Source organism: Nilaparvata lugens, chromosome 8 (assembly GCF_014356525.2).
Source record: "Nilaparvata lugens isolate BPH chromosome 8, ASM1435652v1, whole genome shotgun sequence".
Taxonomy (NCBI): Eukaryota; Metazoa; Arthropoda; class Insecta; order Hemiptera; family Delphacidae; genus Nilaparvata; species Nilaparvata lugens.
Genome location: NC_052511.1, coordinates 30,073,625 through 30,094,313, shown reverse-complemented (window position 1 = coordinate 30,094,313; position 20,689 = coordinate 30,073,625). Strand labels below are relative to the sequence as shown.

General features: G+C 33.5%; 1 protein-coding gene across 1 annotated transcript in view; it reads right to left on the bottom strand.

Moving 5' to 3' along the window:
• Window positions 1-4,647: 4,647 nt before the first annotated feature.
• Window positions 4,648-20,689, bottom strand: part of LOC111058566 — a gene marked incomplete in the record, with an annotated part of 67,430 nt that continues 51,388 nt past the window's right edge. The window contains 1 exon segment of the mRNA XM_039434471.1: window positions 4,648-4,914. Within this exon segment, the coding sequence (XP_039290405.1) occupies window positions 4,886-4,914 (29 nt within the window).

Here is a 20,689-nt window from a genome sequence, read left to right as displayed (position 1 = left end):
TCCGATCATTGAAAGGGGAAAATTGATACCAGATCATCAATTTGGCTTCAGGAAAGAACATTCAACAATAATTGATCAGGTACACAGGATTGTAAATATAATAGAAAGGTCGTTGGAAGAGAAAAAAGTTTGTTCTGCAGCATTTCTGGATGTGAGTCAAGCTTTTGATAGAGTCTGGCATGAAGGACTGATCAATAAGTTGAAAAAAATACTTCCAAAGCAATTCACATACATCATATTCATATTTCTACATTCATATTTAACTGGACGATACTTCAGAGTGAACCATGAAGATGCTTATTCTGGACTAGGAGAAATAAAAGCAGGAGTACCACAAGGGAGTGTGTTGGGGCCGATTCTCTATATTCTGTTTACAAGTGATCTACCGTGTCTCGAGAATAATACAATAGCAACATTTGCCGACGACACAGCAATATTAGGTATAGATGACAAGATTGAAAGTTTTACAGCAAAACTTCAAAGATCTCTCAGAAAAATTAAAGACTGGACAACAAAATGGAAGATTAAACTCAATAAAGCAAAATCAGTTCATATCAATTTCACCAACAAGATGGCTCAACCCATACCAATAACCATTAACAATCAAATAGTACCATTTGCCAATGATGCCAGGTACCTAGGTATGACTTTAGATGCAAAGCTTCGCTGGAAGGTCCATGTTAAGAAGAAGAGAAAAGAGCTGGGAATAAAATACAAGAGACTCTGGTGGCTGATTGGAAGGAACTCCATCCTGTCAATTCCAAACAAAGTACTCCTGTATAAGCAGATTCTAAAGCCAGTATGGACGTATGGTATACAACTTTGGGGGTGTACCAAAGACGGTAATATCAAAGTCATACAAAGCTTCCAAAACAAGGTGCTGAGAAACATTGCTGATGCTCCTTGGTACGTCAGAAACAACGACCTTCACAGAGACCTGCAAGTCGACTATTTCAAAACTTGAAATAGTTTTCTGCTTCCGAACGAGAAACTTCATAGCCTTTCTACCTCTGATCCTCAGAGTCCTCTGGCATTGGCCTCAATAATAATAATTGGCCTCATCAAAGCATGATATTATTCAACAATATTTTTAAATTATTACTTTGATTATGTTTATCATAAAGACTGAGTCATATGTACGGGAACCCTTCAATAAGTTGGAGACTGATTTAGATTCTGACGTTATTCTTTATATTTAAATAACGATTAGCCTCCTGCTTGGCATCAGTCGGTAAAGCATGAGATATTTGATATAATCATATAATTAGGTCGTAGTTTTTTAATCGGATTCAGTCTCATAAAAATCTTTCTAGGCCTAGGTATGGGCTTCTCCTATAACTCTTATAATTCAATAAAAATAAATATATATAAATATGATACTTATACTATAGTGTTGAGGAATAAAAATAAATTGCACACCATAAACATTTCATACATATATTAAACAAATAATGCAAAAAATAGATCGAGGCAAAAAATATGTAAAGAGCGATAAAAAATATAATATAAAAATAGAACAATAATTGAAATCAGTAAAATATCACAGGCTAAACTTTATATTCTAGATTTATGGCACGAATCATTACCATGTGCCTTTATCTTAAAATCATATGCATTCTTTTGCATGTAGCTGCGATATGCGCTTGCTAATACTTGTCGACTTGGACAATTCAATTAAAAATATGTGCTTTAAGATCAGCTTGATAAATTAGCCACTAATAATCCAAATATATATATATATAATAAAATCTCTAGTACTTAGTAGATTTCTTTGTATCGAATATATATTTTATCTCAGGGTGCAAGATTCAGCACCTGACGGAATAGGTAGAGCCATTCATCTAGTGAATTAGAGCTATAACAAACTATCGCAAATTATATTGCAAAAATTAAATATCATATGCATATGTTTTAATAGCCTAGATTTTATACTTCTTTGATTCAATAGAATTTTCTGAAATGTATTGATCTATATTTTTTCTTCAATAAAATACCTTTAATACTAATTTTACTTGCGCAAGTATTACTCTTATTAATTTCTCAATTTATAATAAAAACCCTTTCGACGAGCTAGCTTTGATTATTAGATTAATTCGAAGCACTAGGGCGCCCATCACTAATTCAATATTTATCACTCACGTGTCGAAAATCTTCTTGAAAGCCGCCGATGTTGATCCAACTCCATGTGGTCCGGGAATATGGTAGCCGGAATCGTCTCTTCCAAGGGGTTATAAATTTATTTGAAAATGAAAATGACTTCTGCTTTACAATAGCATCACGAAGTCTTTTAAGAAATTTAATAATGTGATTTAACTTTAAGCTGGCATTTGGCTGGCGAGTGCTTGTTCTCCTTTCTCAATTTTACAAATCTTATTTCCGACTTTCAAATTAACATGAAATTTGAATATCTTAGTCCTCCGCCATTTAGGTTCAAATAGATCGTACAAAAATATCAAATTATTACTTAGGTTGTACGTTTAATAATTTCTTTGCCTTCGAGCCATATCGATAACATAGACTATACAAAGTTTTAACACAAATCCAGTACATTTATATAAATATATAGAAATATTTTTGAATTGGCCTACAGTTGCCGCCTATTAACTGCCGTTTTGCTATTGGTGCATGCAAATTTTATTCGGTATTCATGCGCCTGGTACCTCCTATTTCCTGAATACACTTAATTATTTTTATTTGGTTTATTGGTTATGCTCTCTACATGCTAGCTAATATTCTATACATTAATATTTATTTCATGCTACCTAATAATTAGCCACGTGATCATGTGTTTTTTCACATTGCATACTGTTTGATTGCAATAGAGCTCTGCCAAGGGGTTTTGGTCAGATTCTACGTTGCTCGATTTGATCGATCTCTAGGTCACCGATCCCTGAATACATATACCTAACCTCAATCTTCAAAATATTTTATATAATAATATATTTATTAGCAACAAATTCCTTCAAATCCTTTTTAGGTTTTTTGTACCGTATAGCCAGAACAAGCTGATGCTATCTAATCTTAGTTATTATCTATTTGGCGATATTAGCCAGTTACTTTATTTTCAGACCTATTACTATTTCGGTTAGGGATTTTTATCTACCCAAATTCGATGCTTTACAAGATATAATACTGTTACCTCCAGGATAAGTTATTGGTCAATTACTCTACCGTTTGACATACAACTGAATTTCAACCTCTCATAAGGGGGTGACTTAGGGGCTGTAACTCGAATAGTTTAAATGTAAACATCCATTGTGTTGTACATCTTTTTGAAGGCCTTTTTAAAACAAGAAAGATGGCATCGATAAAAATGTTACATGATACTTTTATCCAAAATGGCGGCTGATTGAAGTTTTAGTTTTCAATGAAATAAGTTCAATCAGCCGCCATTTTGGATAAAAGTATCATAGAACATTTTTATTGATGCCATCTTTCTTGTTCTGAAAAGGCCTTTGAAATGACATATCACACAATGGGTGTTTACATTTCAAATATTCGAGTTACTACCCCTAAGTCGCCCCCTTATGAGGGGTTGTAATTCAGTTGCACGTCAAAAGGTAGAGTATTTGACCTATAACTTTTCCTGGAAGTTACAGTATTATATCTACAACAGTCTCCAACTTATTGAAGGGTTGTCATACATATCACTCACTCTGTATATTCGCCCTTATATTTTGTTGTAGTTTCCAATTATAGAGATTCAACCAGAAAACTATTTCTTGGTAAAGTATGTGAAAGCCATAGTTTTCCTGAAAAAAAGATCCTCCTAAGGGATTATACAAGATTTTCTATTGATTCTACATATATAATATATACAGTACACAGACAAGATAAAGGATTGTGAGAGAAATATTATTATAGTACAATCAATGCTTCCACGTTTTTAATTCCTTATTCAATGTTTGATTTATCAAATTCATTGGCATTGAATTACAAAAGAGCCTGGGAAAGCATGTTCATTTTCAATGAGAAAGCAACAGGTATTCGATTTGCAGGCTCTCATAAAATCGATCATTCTGAAAGATCCAGCCGTCCAAAAGTATTAAATTCCTAGAAAAATTGAAGATAAATATTGTATGAATCGTAGGAGATGTCGATGGGACTTGAGAGCTATTTATTTTTCGAGAGAAAGATTTACAAAGTTGCTCATTTTTACATTGAAGAGATAGGAAGGATAGATATTTAGAGCACCAATGACGTCACACCGATAATCTGACTCTGATCATTAAAAGATCGAGATGCGCGTGGCCAGTACCTTCTATTCCAGGTACCTTGATCCCTGCTATGAGATTGATTGTGATGTAATATTTACAATATAACATGGTCGTAGATGAACGTTATTTACGATGGTTGAATTGAATAATTATTGTACATGCAAACCTAGATATAAATATTATTGATTTATGTATAGCAGATGCGATTTTTTAATTCTTAAAAGATCAACACAAGCTATTGATCATTTGGGATGAAAGTGATCGTGTGGTTGAATGGTTTGATCGTGAAACCATTATCATTCTTGTGAACTGTAAATAAGGAAATGACTATTGTGATAAATTAATGTCAAGATTCGAATTTTCAAACAAATTATTATTCAACTTCTTGAACATATTACAATAACATCTATAAATATCTTTAAAAAATTCTCAAAACTCATGATATGAATGTTGGATTGAGAGATTGGAATTCATTGCCATCAAAGAACATGTATTATGTAGTTACCAATTGTTTTTATCCATGGCAATTCCAATCTAACACTCACTTGAGAATAATAAACTAGAAACTTTAAGTTCTCTAAAACCTGAGGCTTTTAATTATTATTAAAACTTCAAAAACTCGAGTACATAACTTCAGTAGAATCAATTTTTGTGTCTTCAATTCAGTTTTAGAGATCGATTATTTTCACAGATCCTCCTGAAAATGTAAGAGAAAGTTTCAATACTTTATTCAAAATAATTTGACAAATATTGAGGAGTGTATTTGGAATATTCAGTGGATGTTTCACTAGAAGGTTCAAAAAGAAATCAATTGAAAGCTTTCAAGTTAAGAATTGGTGAGAAATAGAACAAAGAAACTTTTCATAATAATAACCCATTTTAAATTTTTATTCAAATAATCATTGATGAGATTCTACATTACTGTATATCTTTTCTATCTATAGACTCATTCAATACTTGAGAGTTCCTTTCGCGTTCCCTTATTTCACACCAGATTCAATATTGATGACAGCACTTTTCTTATTCTTCTCCTTTGCATATCAATACTATCTCGATAATGAGATAGATCAGAACCTCCTATATACCTATAGGTATAAAGATTGTTACGTTATTTTTTCTATAACGTGTCCCCTGCTTGGTCGCAGTCGGTAGAGCAAAGATTTTTGAATAAATTTAATATTTTTGTGACTTATGAGAGAAAAATACCAATTTCTTACCAGCTCTCCTAGGAGCTCAAACAGTTCTCTGCTTTCGCTGGCTGCAAACGTCTGCCGCTTTAACAGTTCACAGCTTTTGTGACTGATTTGGTGTATTTCACAAAAATATAGATGCTGTGGAGATAGACAGGGGCTCTGATTATCGTACTAGACAATGCGGTACCGCCACTAATGCCACCCGCCACCATTGGCCAAAGTGGTCAGCAATGAAAAATGATACTGAGCGGAATCAAAGGCGATACTCTATCAAAATACCTTATAAGTTTTTAATTTATATTGCTGCAACTTAATACTATGACCTTCAAGTTTCTTCAAATCAGATGCGATGGTTCTGAATAATTTGAGTAAATCTTGAGAATGTAATATTTCCAAAGATTTAATAATCAATGCTGTATATCGCCGATTCATCCAACTTATTTGGTGAAGAATATAGTTGATAATTTAAATAATATATATCAACACTGGTAATAAAATAGACTATAACAAGATTGGTCATGCATGAAGATAGGATCATGAATGAAGGGTTAACCATTCAAGACATAAAAATATATAATTACATGAAAATATAAACAACCAATAATAAAAAATAGAGCAACAAATATAAAAATCATATGAGAAAATATATATATTAAAAATTATCACAGATAGCTCACTAAAGATTTTACTTTGCTTATTTGCATTAATTAATAAATCATGTGCTTCTTTAATCAGCATACATTCTCTCAATTATATAGCTCAGTTGTCGACTTGCTATTGCTTGTCAAATAAAATTTATAAATCTTACTTCCAATAAATATGAAAAATATAAATATAAAAATATCTTAGGGCTTGGTTTCGGCCTCTGGTGGAGATCAGATAGATCAATTTATCTTATGAACATGAGCTCTACAAAAATCTAATAAATTACTGATAAAAGATATATGAGTGAGCATATAATTACAATGAATATTCCCTCTGTGCATATTCGAATAGTAATCTCATAAATGTTTCTTAGAAATATTCCCTTTAAGTTTTAAGACTTCTGCAAGTTTTAATATTATTTTTAATATTTAAATAACCCTTCTACGAGCTAGCTTCATTCAATTGAGATTATTTCGAAGCACTGAGGGCCCCCTTAATAACATTTCAATTGAACTCATGTGTCGATTTTCACAATTATGATGGCAATCCGGATTCGTTTCAATGTCCTAGGCCTTTCTGGTGAGCTGTTGTCGTCTTCTCCAATGGGATTATTCAAATTTAATGACTCATGTTATTACACAACTTCACTGAGTCTTATGAAATCTATTTTTAATTATTCAAACAAACTTTAACATTAAATGCAAAATTATTTAAATAAGGGATCTAGTCTTGTGCTCTCAAAATTGGTGGGCATCCCTGGTGACCTCTGACAAGCAAGTGGGCTTAGACCTACCCCTATTCTTTTCACGACCATACTTCCATATTTTTGAATTTGCATATAATTTAATTATCCACTCTGATTGGTGCTATCCCTAGCTCACTACTATGCAATAATATGATTCAATGTAGTCCGTGTTAATCCGCTAGGTTACCACATAAAGAGCAAATATTATTGTTTAAATTAGTCATTATTTTGTATCTGTTACATAAATCTGAGTACTGTATAGTTTACAAATTCTTATCATTTATATAATAATGTACATTTTGAATTAACTCGCTTTTACTGCCAGTCAGTTACTGTATTTTGATTGCGTATTCCAAACTTACAAATGTATTCATGTGCTGAGTAAGGTATATCCCATTCCCTTTATATTTCTAGTTATTTTACACATTTTGTCCATACTTGTATGACATAATAAATATTTTTGTATTTTCTAAAACACTTTTTCTTTTACATTGACATTCCATGCTTGTTACTAACCCTCTGATCTTAGTTAAAGCAAATGCTATTTGTATGCAACTAAATTTGCCACAGGTGTCTGGCTAATTCTCAATTTATATGGCTGGGCCAATTATTTAGGTTGCCGACTAGTAAGTACCAAAGAACCTAACCTCAAATATTACTATTTTATATTATTAAATAAATAGCAATAATATTTTCCTTTTCATTTGACTGTTCAAAACTGTAGCCTGGATAACCGTTATTATCTAATCTTGAGTTTGTTGACATTGTATCTAGCAATAGCAATACAGCTAATTGCTTGAGACCTATAAATTCTTCCCATTCAATGATTTTGATAACTATTCAAAATATCTTTTGTAACATATTGAAAATTGGATGGATAAATAAAAATTCCTATTTGAAGAAATTTATAGGTCTAAGTGAAATAATAGGCTAATATCGCCAAAGATGATAACGTTAAAGATTAGATAATATCAGGCATCATGGCCAAATTGTACAACAGCCGAATAGGAATTAAAATAATTTTTGCTACCTGTATAATATTATATAAAATATTGAAAATTTGAGGTTAGGCGTAAAACATCTGCTGATCGGCGACCTAATTATCGACCGAGTCGCATAACTTAGAATCTGACCAAACACCTTGGCAGAAACTTATTGTGGCGAAACAGTATTCAACATGAGGAACCAAATTTTACACGTGGCTAATTGTTGTAATATAAGAATCAATCTATAACCTTTATAAAATTACTTTGCATGTAAAAAGCATATTAGAAAACCCAAACAAAAAAAATTAAATGTATTAAGGAAGTAGGAGGTTACTAGGCGCATGAATACTATAATAATTTGCATGCACCAATCAGATGTTAGCATTTGATGGGTGGAAATAGTAAGCCGATTCAAATATTTTTGTATATATTCATACAAATGATAAGAATTTATAAATTATTATTGTGCAGTTTATGTTTTGGATATGGCCCGTAGGCAAATAAATTATTAAAGATGTAACATAAGTAATAATTTAATAGTTTGGTACGGTCTATTTGAGCCATGAATGGCGGAGGAACAGAATATTTAAATTTCATGTAAATTTGGAAATCAGAAATGAAAATTGTGAATTAGAAAAGAAAATTTCGACACTTGCCTGCCAACGACCACCATGAGATGTCACCAGAAATTATAGAGCGTAATATCTTACTATACCGTTCAATAACTTAAAGTAAATCGAATTATTAAATCTTTTCATAAGACTTTGTGATGCTAATGTGAAGCAGAAGTCATTTTTAAATAATTTTTTTAACCCCTTGGAAGAGACGACTCCGGCTACAAATAATCCAGGACCACCAGGAGCTTGGATTGACATCAGCAGCTCATAGAAAATTCCAGCACGTGAGTGAAAAATATTCGAAATAGTGATTATACACCCTCAGTCCTTCGAAATGAAATAAAAATCAAAGCTAGATCGTCGAAAGGATTTTTATAAATTAAGAATTTGGTAAAAATACTTGCGCAAGTAAAGATAGTATAAAAGGTATTTTATTAGATAGTAACGAATCAATCCATATATCAAAAGATCCATCAATCAAAGAATACTAAGTTCCAGGCTGTTAATACAATATTCATATGATCATTAATTTCTGCAATATAATTTGCGATAATATAATGCAGCTCTGATTCACTAGATGAATTGATCTATATATTCCGTCAGGTGCCGAATCCCGCACCCCGAGATAAAAAATATTTATTATAAAGAAATCTATTAGAAACCATAGAATTTAATATATATATTTAGATTATTAGTTGGTCAATTTAAGAAATTTATATATGAAATAGAATCGTCCAAGTTGACAAGTATCAGCAAGTTAAAATCAAAGGTACATGCAAATAGATGCATATGATCATGAAATGAAAGCACATGGTAACATTTTATGCTATAGAACCTAAAAAATAGTATTAATCTGTGATATTTCATCGATTTCGTTTCTTGTTATATTATATATTTCTGTCGCTCTATATATTTTTGTTTTGACTTATTTTTTGAGATATTTGTTGATATTTGTATCAAATTTTTTATGGTGTACGATTCATTTTATTCCTCATTACTAGAGGATGTTAGTTTTATAGATATATTTTTTTTTATAAATTATCAGTATTATGGTGGAAGCTCATATCTGGGCCCATGAAGATTTTTATGAGACTATATCCTAGTAAAACCACGATCAGATTTAATAATTATTGAAATATTTCTCATGCTCTACCAATTGATGCCAAGCAGGAGGCTAATCGTTATTTAATTGAAAAAATAACGTGACATAAGAACATGGTGACCAAACATGGGACTGATGATGTATAGGCCTAAACCGCTGGTTCTAGTCATTGATATTTGTGTATAAGCCGATCAGGAATCAACATTCCAATATTGGAGCACTAGAGCATTATAAAAAACTCAAGTATAAATACCTTGTCCAGGGTTATCCAAACACTTTGCACATAACTGCTTCACTGTGAATCCTTGTTTGTGTCCTTTAAGCATTTTGCATATCATTCATCACTTTTCAATTAGCATTCAACACATTGGCATAATGAACCACACTCCCGCAAACTCTGAAGTCTCATATATGTACGGCGGTGGTACAGATCCCACTTTGTCGACTCCCAGCACATCAAACCCCACCATGGTAGATGCCAATACGCCACAAGAAAGGGAACCAGGAAGTGTCAGGTCGATAGTTTTCGATCCACAAGGTCTGCAACCTCTATCATCCACTCGAATCGACACTGCTGACACACCATTGAATCAGAGGATGGCAGAGATCAACTTCGAGGGGAGCGAGGAGCAGCCCGCAGATCCCGTATCTCCAGAGGCCGAGTCACATCTGAGCAAACAGAGTATATTTTCAGTCACAGAGCTAGATCCATTTAAAAAGGTAATAATGGAGCAAACTAGTAGTATGTTCACTATTATGCTACAGAATACAATGGATAACATGATGCAGGAAATTGAAAAGGAGAATACAGCAATTAAGGAGGCAAATGAATAAACAGTAGAGCAGGGCATGAAGGAGACAGCAGATGCCATACAATCAATAGAATGGCGGTTAGATACTATTGATAGTGAAGTAGAGAATCACAGAGAGGAGTTAAAAGCAATGATAAATCTACAGAGGGAAAGTCAGGATAAAGTTATGGCAGGATTATCGGAGAGGTTGGATACAGTTACCTGTGAACTAAACGAAAGGATAGATAATTAAACTATACAAACCACTACACCTATTCAAGAAATAACAACTGGCATAAAAGCCGATTGCCAACAGGAAATCAAAAAACAAATTACTGTCGCTAACCAAAATTTAGCAACTACAGTTGATAAAAATGTTAATAGTATTACATCTATGCAAAATAAACAAACTAATATGTACACAAAAATGAACCAACTGCAAGGTAGCATTAATCAGAACACCGAAACCTGTAAGGCTTTAAATGGAACTCTGCAAATTCGAAAATCCACTCCAACTCAACTTAATCAAGAAGTAAATGCTAATAAAATTACAAATAATAATCAATGGCAGATGGCACAGGAGAAAATAACAGTATTAGAAAGTCATATCCAACAATGACCTCATGGAATTCAAGCAGATAGCATTAATTCACATAGTGTATATTGCAGGGACTGGGTGAATTCGATAATACTGATTGCTATTTGCAACCTCAACCATTCATTGATCAGATAAAATTAGCAGAAACTCTTGCACCTACCTCTTGGAGTATGTGGCGTCTTCGTTTGACTAGCTTATCAATTGGCGAACCCTGATGTTTTTTCGGAGTAGAGCCCATGAGTTTACATCATTGGAGGAGTTTATAGCTGTCTTCCTGGAACAGTATTGGAGCAGAAGTAAACAGTTGGACGTGCTAGCGGATATCATATCATGCGATTTCAATCCTAATTTAGACGGTGCATGAACCACTTTAGTCACTGCCCTACAGTTCAAGAATTCTCAGCTGAACAAGCCAATTAACGAATCTGCATTAGCGAGTATTATTTTAAAGAAGCTACCGTATCAAGTTAGAATGGCACTCGCCACCCAACCCATTACCGATTGCTAGCAACTAATAAATCATCTATATGGCATACAGTCTGTGATGGCAATATCAAATCACCGATCAGACCAAAGGTACACTCAGAATCAACATAATTCAAATAGTGATCAGTATACCAGCCAAACCTATGAACTGGTATCATATGATCGCTCTCGATCTGTCCCTCAATTCGAACACCGCTATGAGCACAAACAAAACAATAACTGGAATAGTAGAAATTTTCAAAATCGCACAACTAATCATTACTCACAGCAAAATACTCGCAGGAATCATTATGATGGCTGTGATCGATTAAACACAAATAATGGTTACACTCAGAATAATTACAACAGAAATTACAAACCACCACCTCATCAAATAAGTACAAATTATACATTAGCACATGCAACAGGATTAAACCAACAAAGAACACAGAACCCAACACCCAACAACCCACCACTTGACACACAGAAGACTACAGCTGAGAAACCATGACTATATTATACCCCTGATATAACGCCTACAAGCTCCAATGAAACAAACAAAGAAAAGCAAGATATTTCAACATCATACACCACCTTCAGAAATGATTTGCCGGACTGACATTAGACAGGAGATAATTCAAGTGTTCCGTAAAAATGCAGACGTTTTTTCCGAACAACCCGAACTAGCTACTCACTTCGCGTGTTCACTCAATGTTAAACCACACAACACGTATTACCACAAATCATACCCCATACCTTTCACCTATCGATCTGCCGAAATAGCAGAAATATCTTGCATGGAACAATCATAGAAGAATCCACAGCACCCTATAGATGGCCAATTTTGTGTGTAGCAAAAAAGGATGGAACAGTAGAACTATGTCCAGATGCCCGCGCTTTGAACCACATACTGGATGACGACCGAGAAGGACCAGACCAAATTGAACAAGTCATGCAAACATTCCATGGCAAAACCATATATTCAACAGTAGATTTGAGCGCAGGATACTGGCAAGTCCAAGTAGCACCGGAATCACGTGACTATTTATCCTTTCTATTTAATGGACGCAACTACAGGTTCACTCGTTTAGCATTTGGATTGCGAAATGCTATGGCTGTATTCATATGGTGTCTGAGACAGGCGTTAGGAGACGATATCAGAGACTACTGTATGTTATACGTGGACAATGGATTAATAGCCTCACAGAATATATGTGAACATTGTCAGCATCTGGATACAGTATTTGATAGACTGATCAATTGCGGATTGAAACTTAAACTATCGAAGTGTGAATTTTCTGCGAGTGAAGTAAAATACCTAGGACACATAATCACACCTACTGGCATATCACAGGACCCAGACAAATTAGTAGCTATCAGACAATTTCCAACACCAACCAACCATAAACAGTTGCAAAAGTTTATTGGATTTTTACAGTTCTACCGCCGTTTTAACAAACAAATGTCACATTACACTGCCCAGCTCAGTCATGTATTATCTAGCACCAAACCTTGGAGATGGACGAACAATGAAGAGGTCATATTTCAGCAACTAAAAGAAGCTTTCCTAAACTCCGTCGTGTTGAAACATTCTAAACTGAAGAAGCCTTTTTTCTTGAATGATGATGCCTCGGATTATGCGATAGGCGCAGAGATTTTCCAAGAAGACGATCAAGGAGAGAAAGGAGTGCTAGCATTTTTCAGTAAAACACTCAATTCAGCACAACGTCGATATTCTGTGAACGAAAAAGAGTTGTTGAGTATTGTGGAAGTATGTATTAAATACCGGACATTGTTACTCTGTAACAAGATATTTATCAATACAGACCATAAAGCCTTAACATTTTTTAAAACAGCCAAATTAAATCACAACCGCTTATCTAGATGGTTTCTTGCATTTCAAGAATATGATATCGAATTGACCAATCTGCCAGAAAAGAAAAATTAGACCACCGACTTTTTATCCAGAGAAATAGATGCTACATATTGTCAAGATACTAACCTGAAATGTTTTGCAGTAAAGAGTGGAGAAAGTATACCATATCCCCCCAATATCCAACCACGAATTCACACTGCCATATTGAACCCTGAAGAAATTCGCACCACCCAGTATGAAGACCCAAGACTGTCCCGGATCCGCGAACTGATGGAAGAAGGAGCTACTGAACCACCTGATTACCTGCAACAGTACACCTGCTACAAAGGATTTATGTTCCACCGACCAGCTAAAAATACTTACAACTGGTGCCTAATAATCCCCACTAACATGGAAACAGATTTGATAAAAGAAGCTCACGAACATATCAGACATTTTGGAACTACAAAGACCCTCCACCTACTAAAAGAAAGCTGTTATTTCAAAAGCATGCAAAAAAGTGGCCAAAATAATAAAAGCTTGCGATATATGCCAGAAAGCCAAATACCCGCGATACCATATCAGAGGCAAAATGAATCCCATTCTCCCTAGTGCACCATTGGAATATTGATATCAGCGGATATATATGGTCCATTACCCATGGCACAATACGGAAAGAAATACATATTCATGCTTACATGTATTTTTTCAAAATATACAATGCTATTTCCCATAGGTAAATTGACCAGAGAAGTTTTGGCCCAATGCATAACGGAAAGATGGACTAGTTAAGTAGGAAAGCCTAAACGGATCCTATCCGACAATGCAACCTATTCTTGTAGCAAGCAGTGGAAAGAAATACTTCACCTGGCTAATATTAAATGGTCGAGAACATCTCTTTACAACCCCAGCGCTAATCAGGTGGAGCGACGTATTGCAGAGATCTCTCGTTTTATGCTGACATACTGTAATGAAAAACATCAACAATGGGTTGGATATGTACCATTTTTAGAAGAGTGTTATAATAACAGCCTAAATGAAAGCACTGGTCATACTCCTTACAAAATCATGTTCGGTAAAAGAGACACTACATTTATCAAAAAATTAATTGATTTTCCAAGCTCAGAGATAAATAAACCAACAAGTTCTAATGCCCATCATCTAGTCAGGTTGAAGCTAGAATAAATGGCAAGTAATAGAAAGAGATTTCACGACCAAGCCTACAAAATATTTTCGTATAAGATTGGAGATGAAGTTCTAGTGAAGAGCCACAGATTATCAAATGCTTTGGAGAAAGTAACCCGTAAATTCTTTTTAATTTATTCAGGGCCATTCACTGTTGTAGCCATATCGCATCACAATACAGTCCAGTTGCAAGAGAATGAAAATATGCACACTGTTTGGTGGGAAAATGTAGCCAATATTAAACCATACCACAGAATTTGAAATAAATATGATAAGAAATCAAGAGAAAACGTCATTATCAAACCAATTACTGACCTATCATGATAGATTCAAGCTTGGCCTAGACCGCATGGCAACAATCCAACGTTTTATTCCTTCCAACTGTTAGAAGACTGAAACAGTCAAAGAACAATTATTTAAGTATGTATTTTAATAATCTACATCATATAAAAAAAACACAGATGGGGATAGTAGAAAATAAATTATTTGAATTACCTTAAATGTGGAAAATGTGATGAATAGGTTAGTTTTGTGCTGTAAGATGGAGTTGGATTGTGCATCGCAAGACCTGGAGACGGAAATGCCCAAGGAGGACACCCGACCAGCATCAGGACGAGGAGGACGGACTACAGGACCGAAAGAACATGCATCGCAAGGCCCGGAGAAAGAAGAGATGAAGGAGGAACCTCACATGCCGATGGAGGCCACATGCACGCTTCAAGAGGCAAAGGAGGATACCGGACTGACACCGAGGAGGACGGGAAGAGACTGACGGCATGCATCCGCGGCACATTCACTTCAAGAGAGCTAATCAGTGATGTGACCGGGAAAATGGGCTAAAGAAATGGGATAGAAACGGAGCTACCAAAAGGACTATTACGGATTTGTGCATGGATAATAATAAAGTGGACTACTTGTGGAGATTGATGAAGGATGAACAGTGTCTAATAAGGTCAAGAGAAATAAGGAATTATATTGATAAGGTAAAAGTACCTGGCTATCATATGTTGAGAGATTGTATTATTGAAGAAATGATAAGTGTTTTGATTTATTGTATTGTGTGGATTACCATGGCTATGATAATATTGAAAAGTGATGCTATTGATGTTATAATCAAGACCATGTTATTGTTGAAGGAATTTGTTGACTGTGGGAAATCTTGTATGGTGAAATTGTTGTTATAAGGGCCGTGATGTTTGCTGAAAATTGTGATGATAATGAAATAATGAAGGGGATAATATTATTGAAGGAATTTATGGCCTATGGGAAATCTTGTTTTACGAAACTGTTTCCTGATATGATTAAGGTTGTTAATAAAGAAACTATGTGGATTGTATTGGAAGAAAATAAATGGAAGGCTTTGGATCAATTAAAAGGGATTATTATTAAAGGAGCAAGGAGTTATTTGAAGAAAGAATACACAAGATACAAGGGTTATGAATTTATGAAGAATAGATTAATAATAGGACAGCCTCAACAAACAACAGCAGATAACCTAACGGCCTACAGCTACATCTACAAACAGAATGCAAGAAGATGCAAGTAGACCACGAAATTTCTACATGAAATATCGTCAAATTTGAAAGTAAATATGATAGGAAGTAGAAGGAAAACATCATTATCGAACCAATTACTGACCTATCATAATAAATTTAATCTTGGCATAGACCGCATGGCAACAATCCAACGTTTTATTCCTTCCAGCTGTTAGAAGCCTGAAACAAAGAACAATTTTTTCAAGTATGTATTTCAATAATCTACATCATATAAAAAAGGACACAAACGGGGATAGTAGAAAATAAATTAATTAATTTACCTTAAATGTAGAAATTGTGACAAATAGGTTAGTTTTGTGCTGTAAAATAGAAGGTTAGAGTTATGACGTCAAAATCCAAAATTCAGTCAGCTGGGCAAAGCCACCTGAATCAAATATGTAGTGCTTGTTTAACATATGTTTATGAAGAAAGTATTATACCCAAAGGTTACTTATTTATTGTATTTATCAGTGTTAATATATTTATTTATATGTTCCATAATTTATTACTATTATTCTTGCCATGTTGTTACTGAAAAAACCTCAAGTGAAATAGTTACCACCAAAAGCCAAGATCAAATGTAGCAAAGGAGAAGAATTGTACCTGATATATAGAAAATTATTGATATTAAGACCTAGGAGTTATAATGAAGTATAAGCCCCAGAAAATTCGTACATCAAAGTTATTGTTTGAAAGAAATTTATTATAGGAGAATCAAGTGTAATGTGTGAAATTAGGTTGGCGACCTTGCGAGTGGCAAATTTGAAAATACTATGTTATGATTGTTGTAATGAGGAAGGTGTCTAAGATGTTATATTTGTGATATTTTTGTGTTGATAAGGAGAATTTATTATTGTATTTAATGGAGGTCTAAGGGGGGCATAGGCAGATAAGGTCTGCGAATTATTGTAAATCTTTGAGAGTTTTTTTTTGTGGATAAAAATGGAATATGTCAATGTGTTGAAGGATGGATTTTCATTGAAAACATTGTTGATTCTCAAAATATTTTGAATTCAAATCCAGGGGCGTGTGTAACGTTCAAAATCAGAATGGATGAATAAAAATTCCTATTTGAAAAAATTTATAGGTCTAAGTGAAATAATAGGCTAATATCGCCAAAGATGATAATGTTAAAGATTAGATAATATCAGGCATCATGGCTAAATTGTACAACAGCCGAATAGAAATGAAAATAATTTCTGCTACCTTATAATATTATATAAAATATTGAAAATTTGAGGTTAGGCTTAAAACATCTACTGATCAGCGACCTAATGATTGACTGAGTCACATAACGTAGAATCTGACCAAACACCTTGGCAGAGACTTATTGTAACAAAACAGTATACAACTCGAGGAACTAAACGTTCCACATGGCTAATTGTTGTAATATAAGAAACAACCAATAATCTGTAAAAAATTACTTTGCATGTAAAAAGCATATTAAAAACCCAAACAAAAATAATCAAATGTATTAAGGAAGTAGGAGGTTCCTAGGCGCATGAATACTATAATAATTTGCATGCACCAATCAAATAGTAGCAATTGGTAGGCGGCAATAGTGAGCTGATTCAAATATATTTGTATATATTTCTACAAAAAATGATAAGAATTTATGAATTATTGTTGTACAGTTTTTGTTCTGGATACGGCCTGAAGGCAAATAAATTATTAAAGATGTAACATAAGTAATAATTTAATAGTTTGGTACGGTCTATTTGAGCCATGAATGGCGGAGGAACAGATTATTTAAATTTCATGTAAATTTGGAAATCTTGAATGAAAATTGTAAATTAGAAAAGAGAACTTCGACACTTGCCTGCCAATGACCACCATGAGATTTCACCAAAAATTATAGAGCGTAATATCTTACTATACCTTTAATAGCTCAAATTTAAATAAAATTTCTAAATTTTTTCATAAGACTTTGTGATGCTAATGTAAAGCAGAAGTCATTTTAAATAATTTTTTAACCCCTTGGAAGAGACGACTCCGGCTACAAATAATCAAGGACCACCAGGAGTTTGGATCAACATCAGCAGCTTATAGAAAATTCCAGCACGTGAGTTAAATTTTTTCGAAATAGTTATAGGGCGCCCTCAGTGCTTTGAAATGAAATAAGAATCAAAGCTAGCTCGTCAAAAGGGTTTTTTTTTATTAATTGAGAATTTGGTAAAAATACTTGTGCAAGTAAAGATAGTATGAAAGGTATTTTATTAGATAGTAATGAATCAATCCATATATTAAAAGATCCATCAATCAAAGAATACTAAGTTCTAGGCTGTTAATACAATATTCATATGATCATTAATTTCTGCAATATAATTTGCGATAATATAATGTAGCTCTGATTCACTAGATGAATTGATCTCTCTATTTTGTCAGGTGCTGAATCTCGCACCCTGAGATAAGAAATATTTATTATAAAGAAATCTATTGGAAACCATAGAATTTAATCTCTATACTTATAAAAGGCTAAGCCCCGACAGACTGAAATAACACCACAGCCCAAACTACTGAGCCTAAAAGCTTGAAATTTTGCACGATTGTTTATGGTAGCCTGAAAACATCCACTAAGAGAGGATTTTCAGAAATTTGCCCCCCTGAGGGAGCTGGGGCCCCCCCAAATTTTTGTACTTTTGAACCACTCATTTCACAGCAAAGTCATGAGGAAATTTTTTGTTCAGCTACAAAAAAAAATTAGATCTATGCAGAAAAATCTCAATCAGGAGCACAGGGGGGTCCAGGAGAGGGCATTTTTCGAAAATTTTGATGTAAAATCACACTACAGCTCAAACTAATCGTCCTACAGACTTGAAACTTTGCACAAATATTCTTCAAACATGCTAGACGCGCACTAAGAACGTATTTTGCCTCTAAGGGTTTCAAAGGATGGAAAAGGATCCTATTAAGTAAGGTTATGAACATGGTAAGGTGAGTGCCATATGGAAATGAGATAATTTATTTATTGACATGTGATATTCTAACATATGTTGTAATCATTGGGAATAACAGAATAATATGATAGAAATTCAAAAAAGAACATCTGTTCTGTTATTGCTTTCTACCTGATTCCTCTCAACCTCAATAATATTGTTCTGATAATTGATAAATATGTTTAATAATATTATAATTATTGATATAATAAAAGTATTGTTTTGATAATTAATTATTATCATTAATATAATAATAGTATTGTTTTGGTAATCAATAAATATTTTTATTTTCACAGACTCTGTATAATTTATAATGGTGAATGTGGAACAGCTGCATCAAAGAAATTATCTCAAAAACATATGTTTAGGAAAACCATAGTTTTGAACTTCGTTATCCTGATGCAATGTATAAGCCTACACGTGGCATGTATTATTAATTTTTCAGCTAGAAAAGTTTTTTGAGACTGCTAAATAAACGTCTACAGTTTTATCAATGCTGTATCAGCAATATGAAAACGCATGCAGTTAATATGTCTTTAAATAAAGGTGTTGATATCTACATGATAATTATTCTCTACCATTTTCATTTAATTAAGATTTCAAAATCATTCAAGCCTTGATACTGTAGAATGATTGACTCACTGTACAGTCAGTGGGAAATTTTAATATTGAAATGAGGGGTATTTTGGCAAGCTGAACAAAAAAGTAAGGTCCTATGCACCATTTTGATATTATTTCTTCAAATGAAAAATGAGTTTTGTGGGTTGTCAAAACTCCCCCTGAAAGAGAACTATTCATTTTATCCTATCTTTTAGTAAAATAACAATGATTTCTGCATTGAATAACATCTATCTAGCCAACAAGAATCGAGCTCTTTGTGAATTTAGATATGACCTACACTTTAGATTTATATAATTCATTACGTCAAGTTTTCATTTTGTCAAGTTTTAAAATAGACCCTTGCAAAGCACGGGTTCTTGCTAGTATATATATATATTTGGATTATTAGTTGGTCAATTTATCATGCTGATTTAAGAAATTTATATATGAAATAGAATCGTCCAAGTTGACAAGTATCAGCAAGTTGATATCGAAGCTACATGCAAATAAATGCATAATATGATCATGAAAGGAAAGCACATGGTAGAGTTTCGTGCTATAGAACTTAAAAAATAGTATTAACTTGTGATATTTATTGATCTCGATTATCGTTTGTCTCATATTTTATATATTTCTGTCGCTCTATATATTTTTATTTTTGACTCATCTTTTGAGATATTTGTTAATATATGTATCAAATTTTTTATGGTGTACGATTTATTTTATTCCTCAATACTGTAGGATATAAGTTTTATATATATATATTTTATGAATTATCAGTATTATTGTGAAAGCTTATATCTGGGCCTATGAAGATTTTTATGAGATTGTATCCTAGTAAACCCACGATCAGATTTTATAATTATTGAAATAATTCTCATGCTCTACCGATTGATGCCAAGCAGGAGGCTAATCGTTATTTAATCATAAAAAATAACGTGACAACTTCCTTCAAATATATTCAGGTAACATTGTTGGGCTCATACATTGTTTATAATTTTTAGGTCTCACTTATTCTAATGACATTTTCTAGATACAGGTACAATTTTCGCTATGCTATATTATTTGGTCTTTGGCTCTACAACTTGAGGTAAGTAAAGTGTGAGAAAAATTACTTTTAACACGGCTCTCTCTCGAAGACGGAGAGGTCCAATGCTCTATCCTCCACTAATCACTCCCACTACCTAGCAGCATTCTCCTTCTTTTGTGTCTGAGTGAG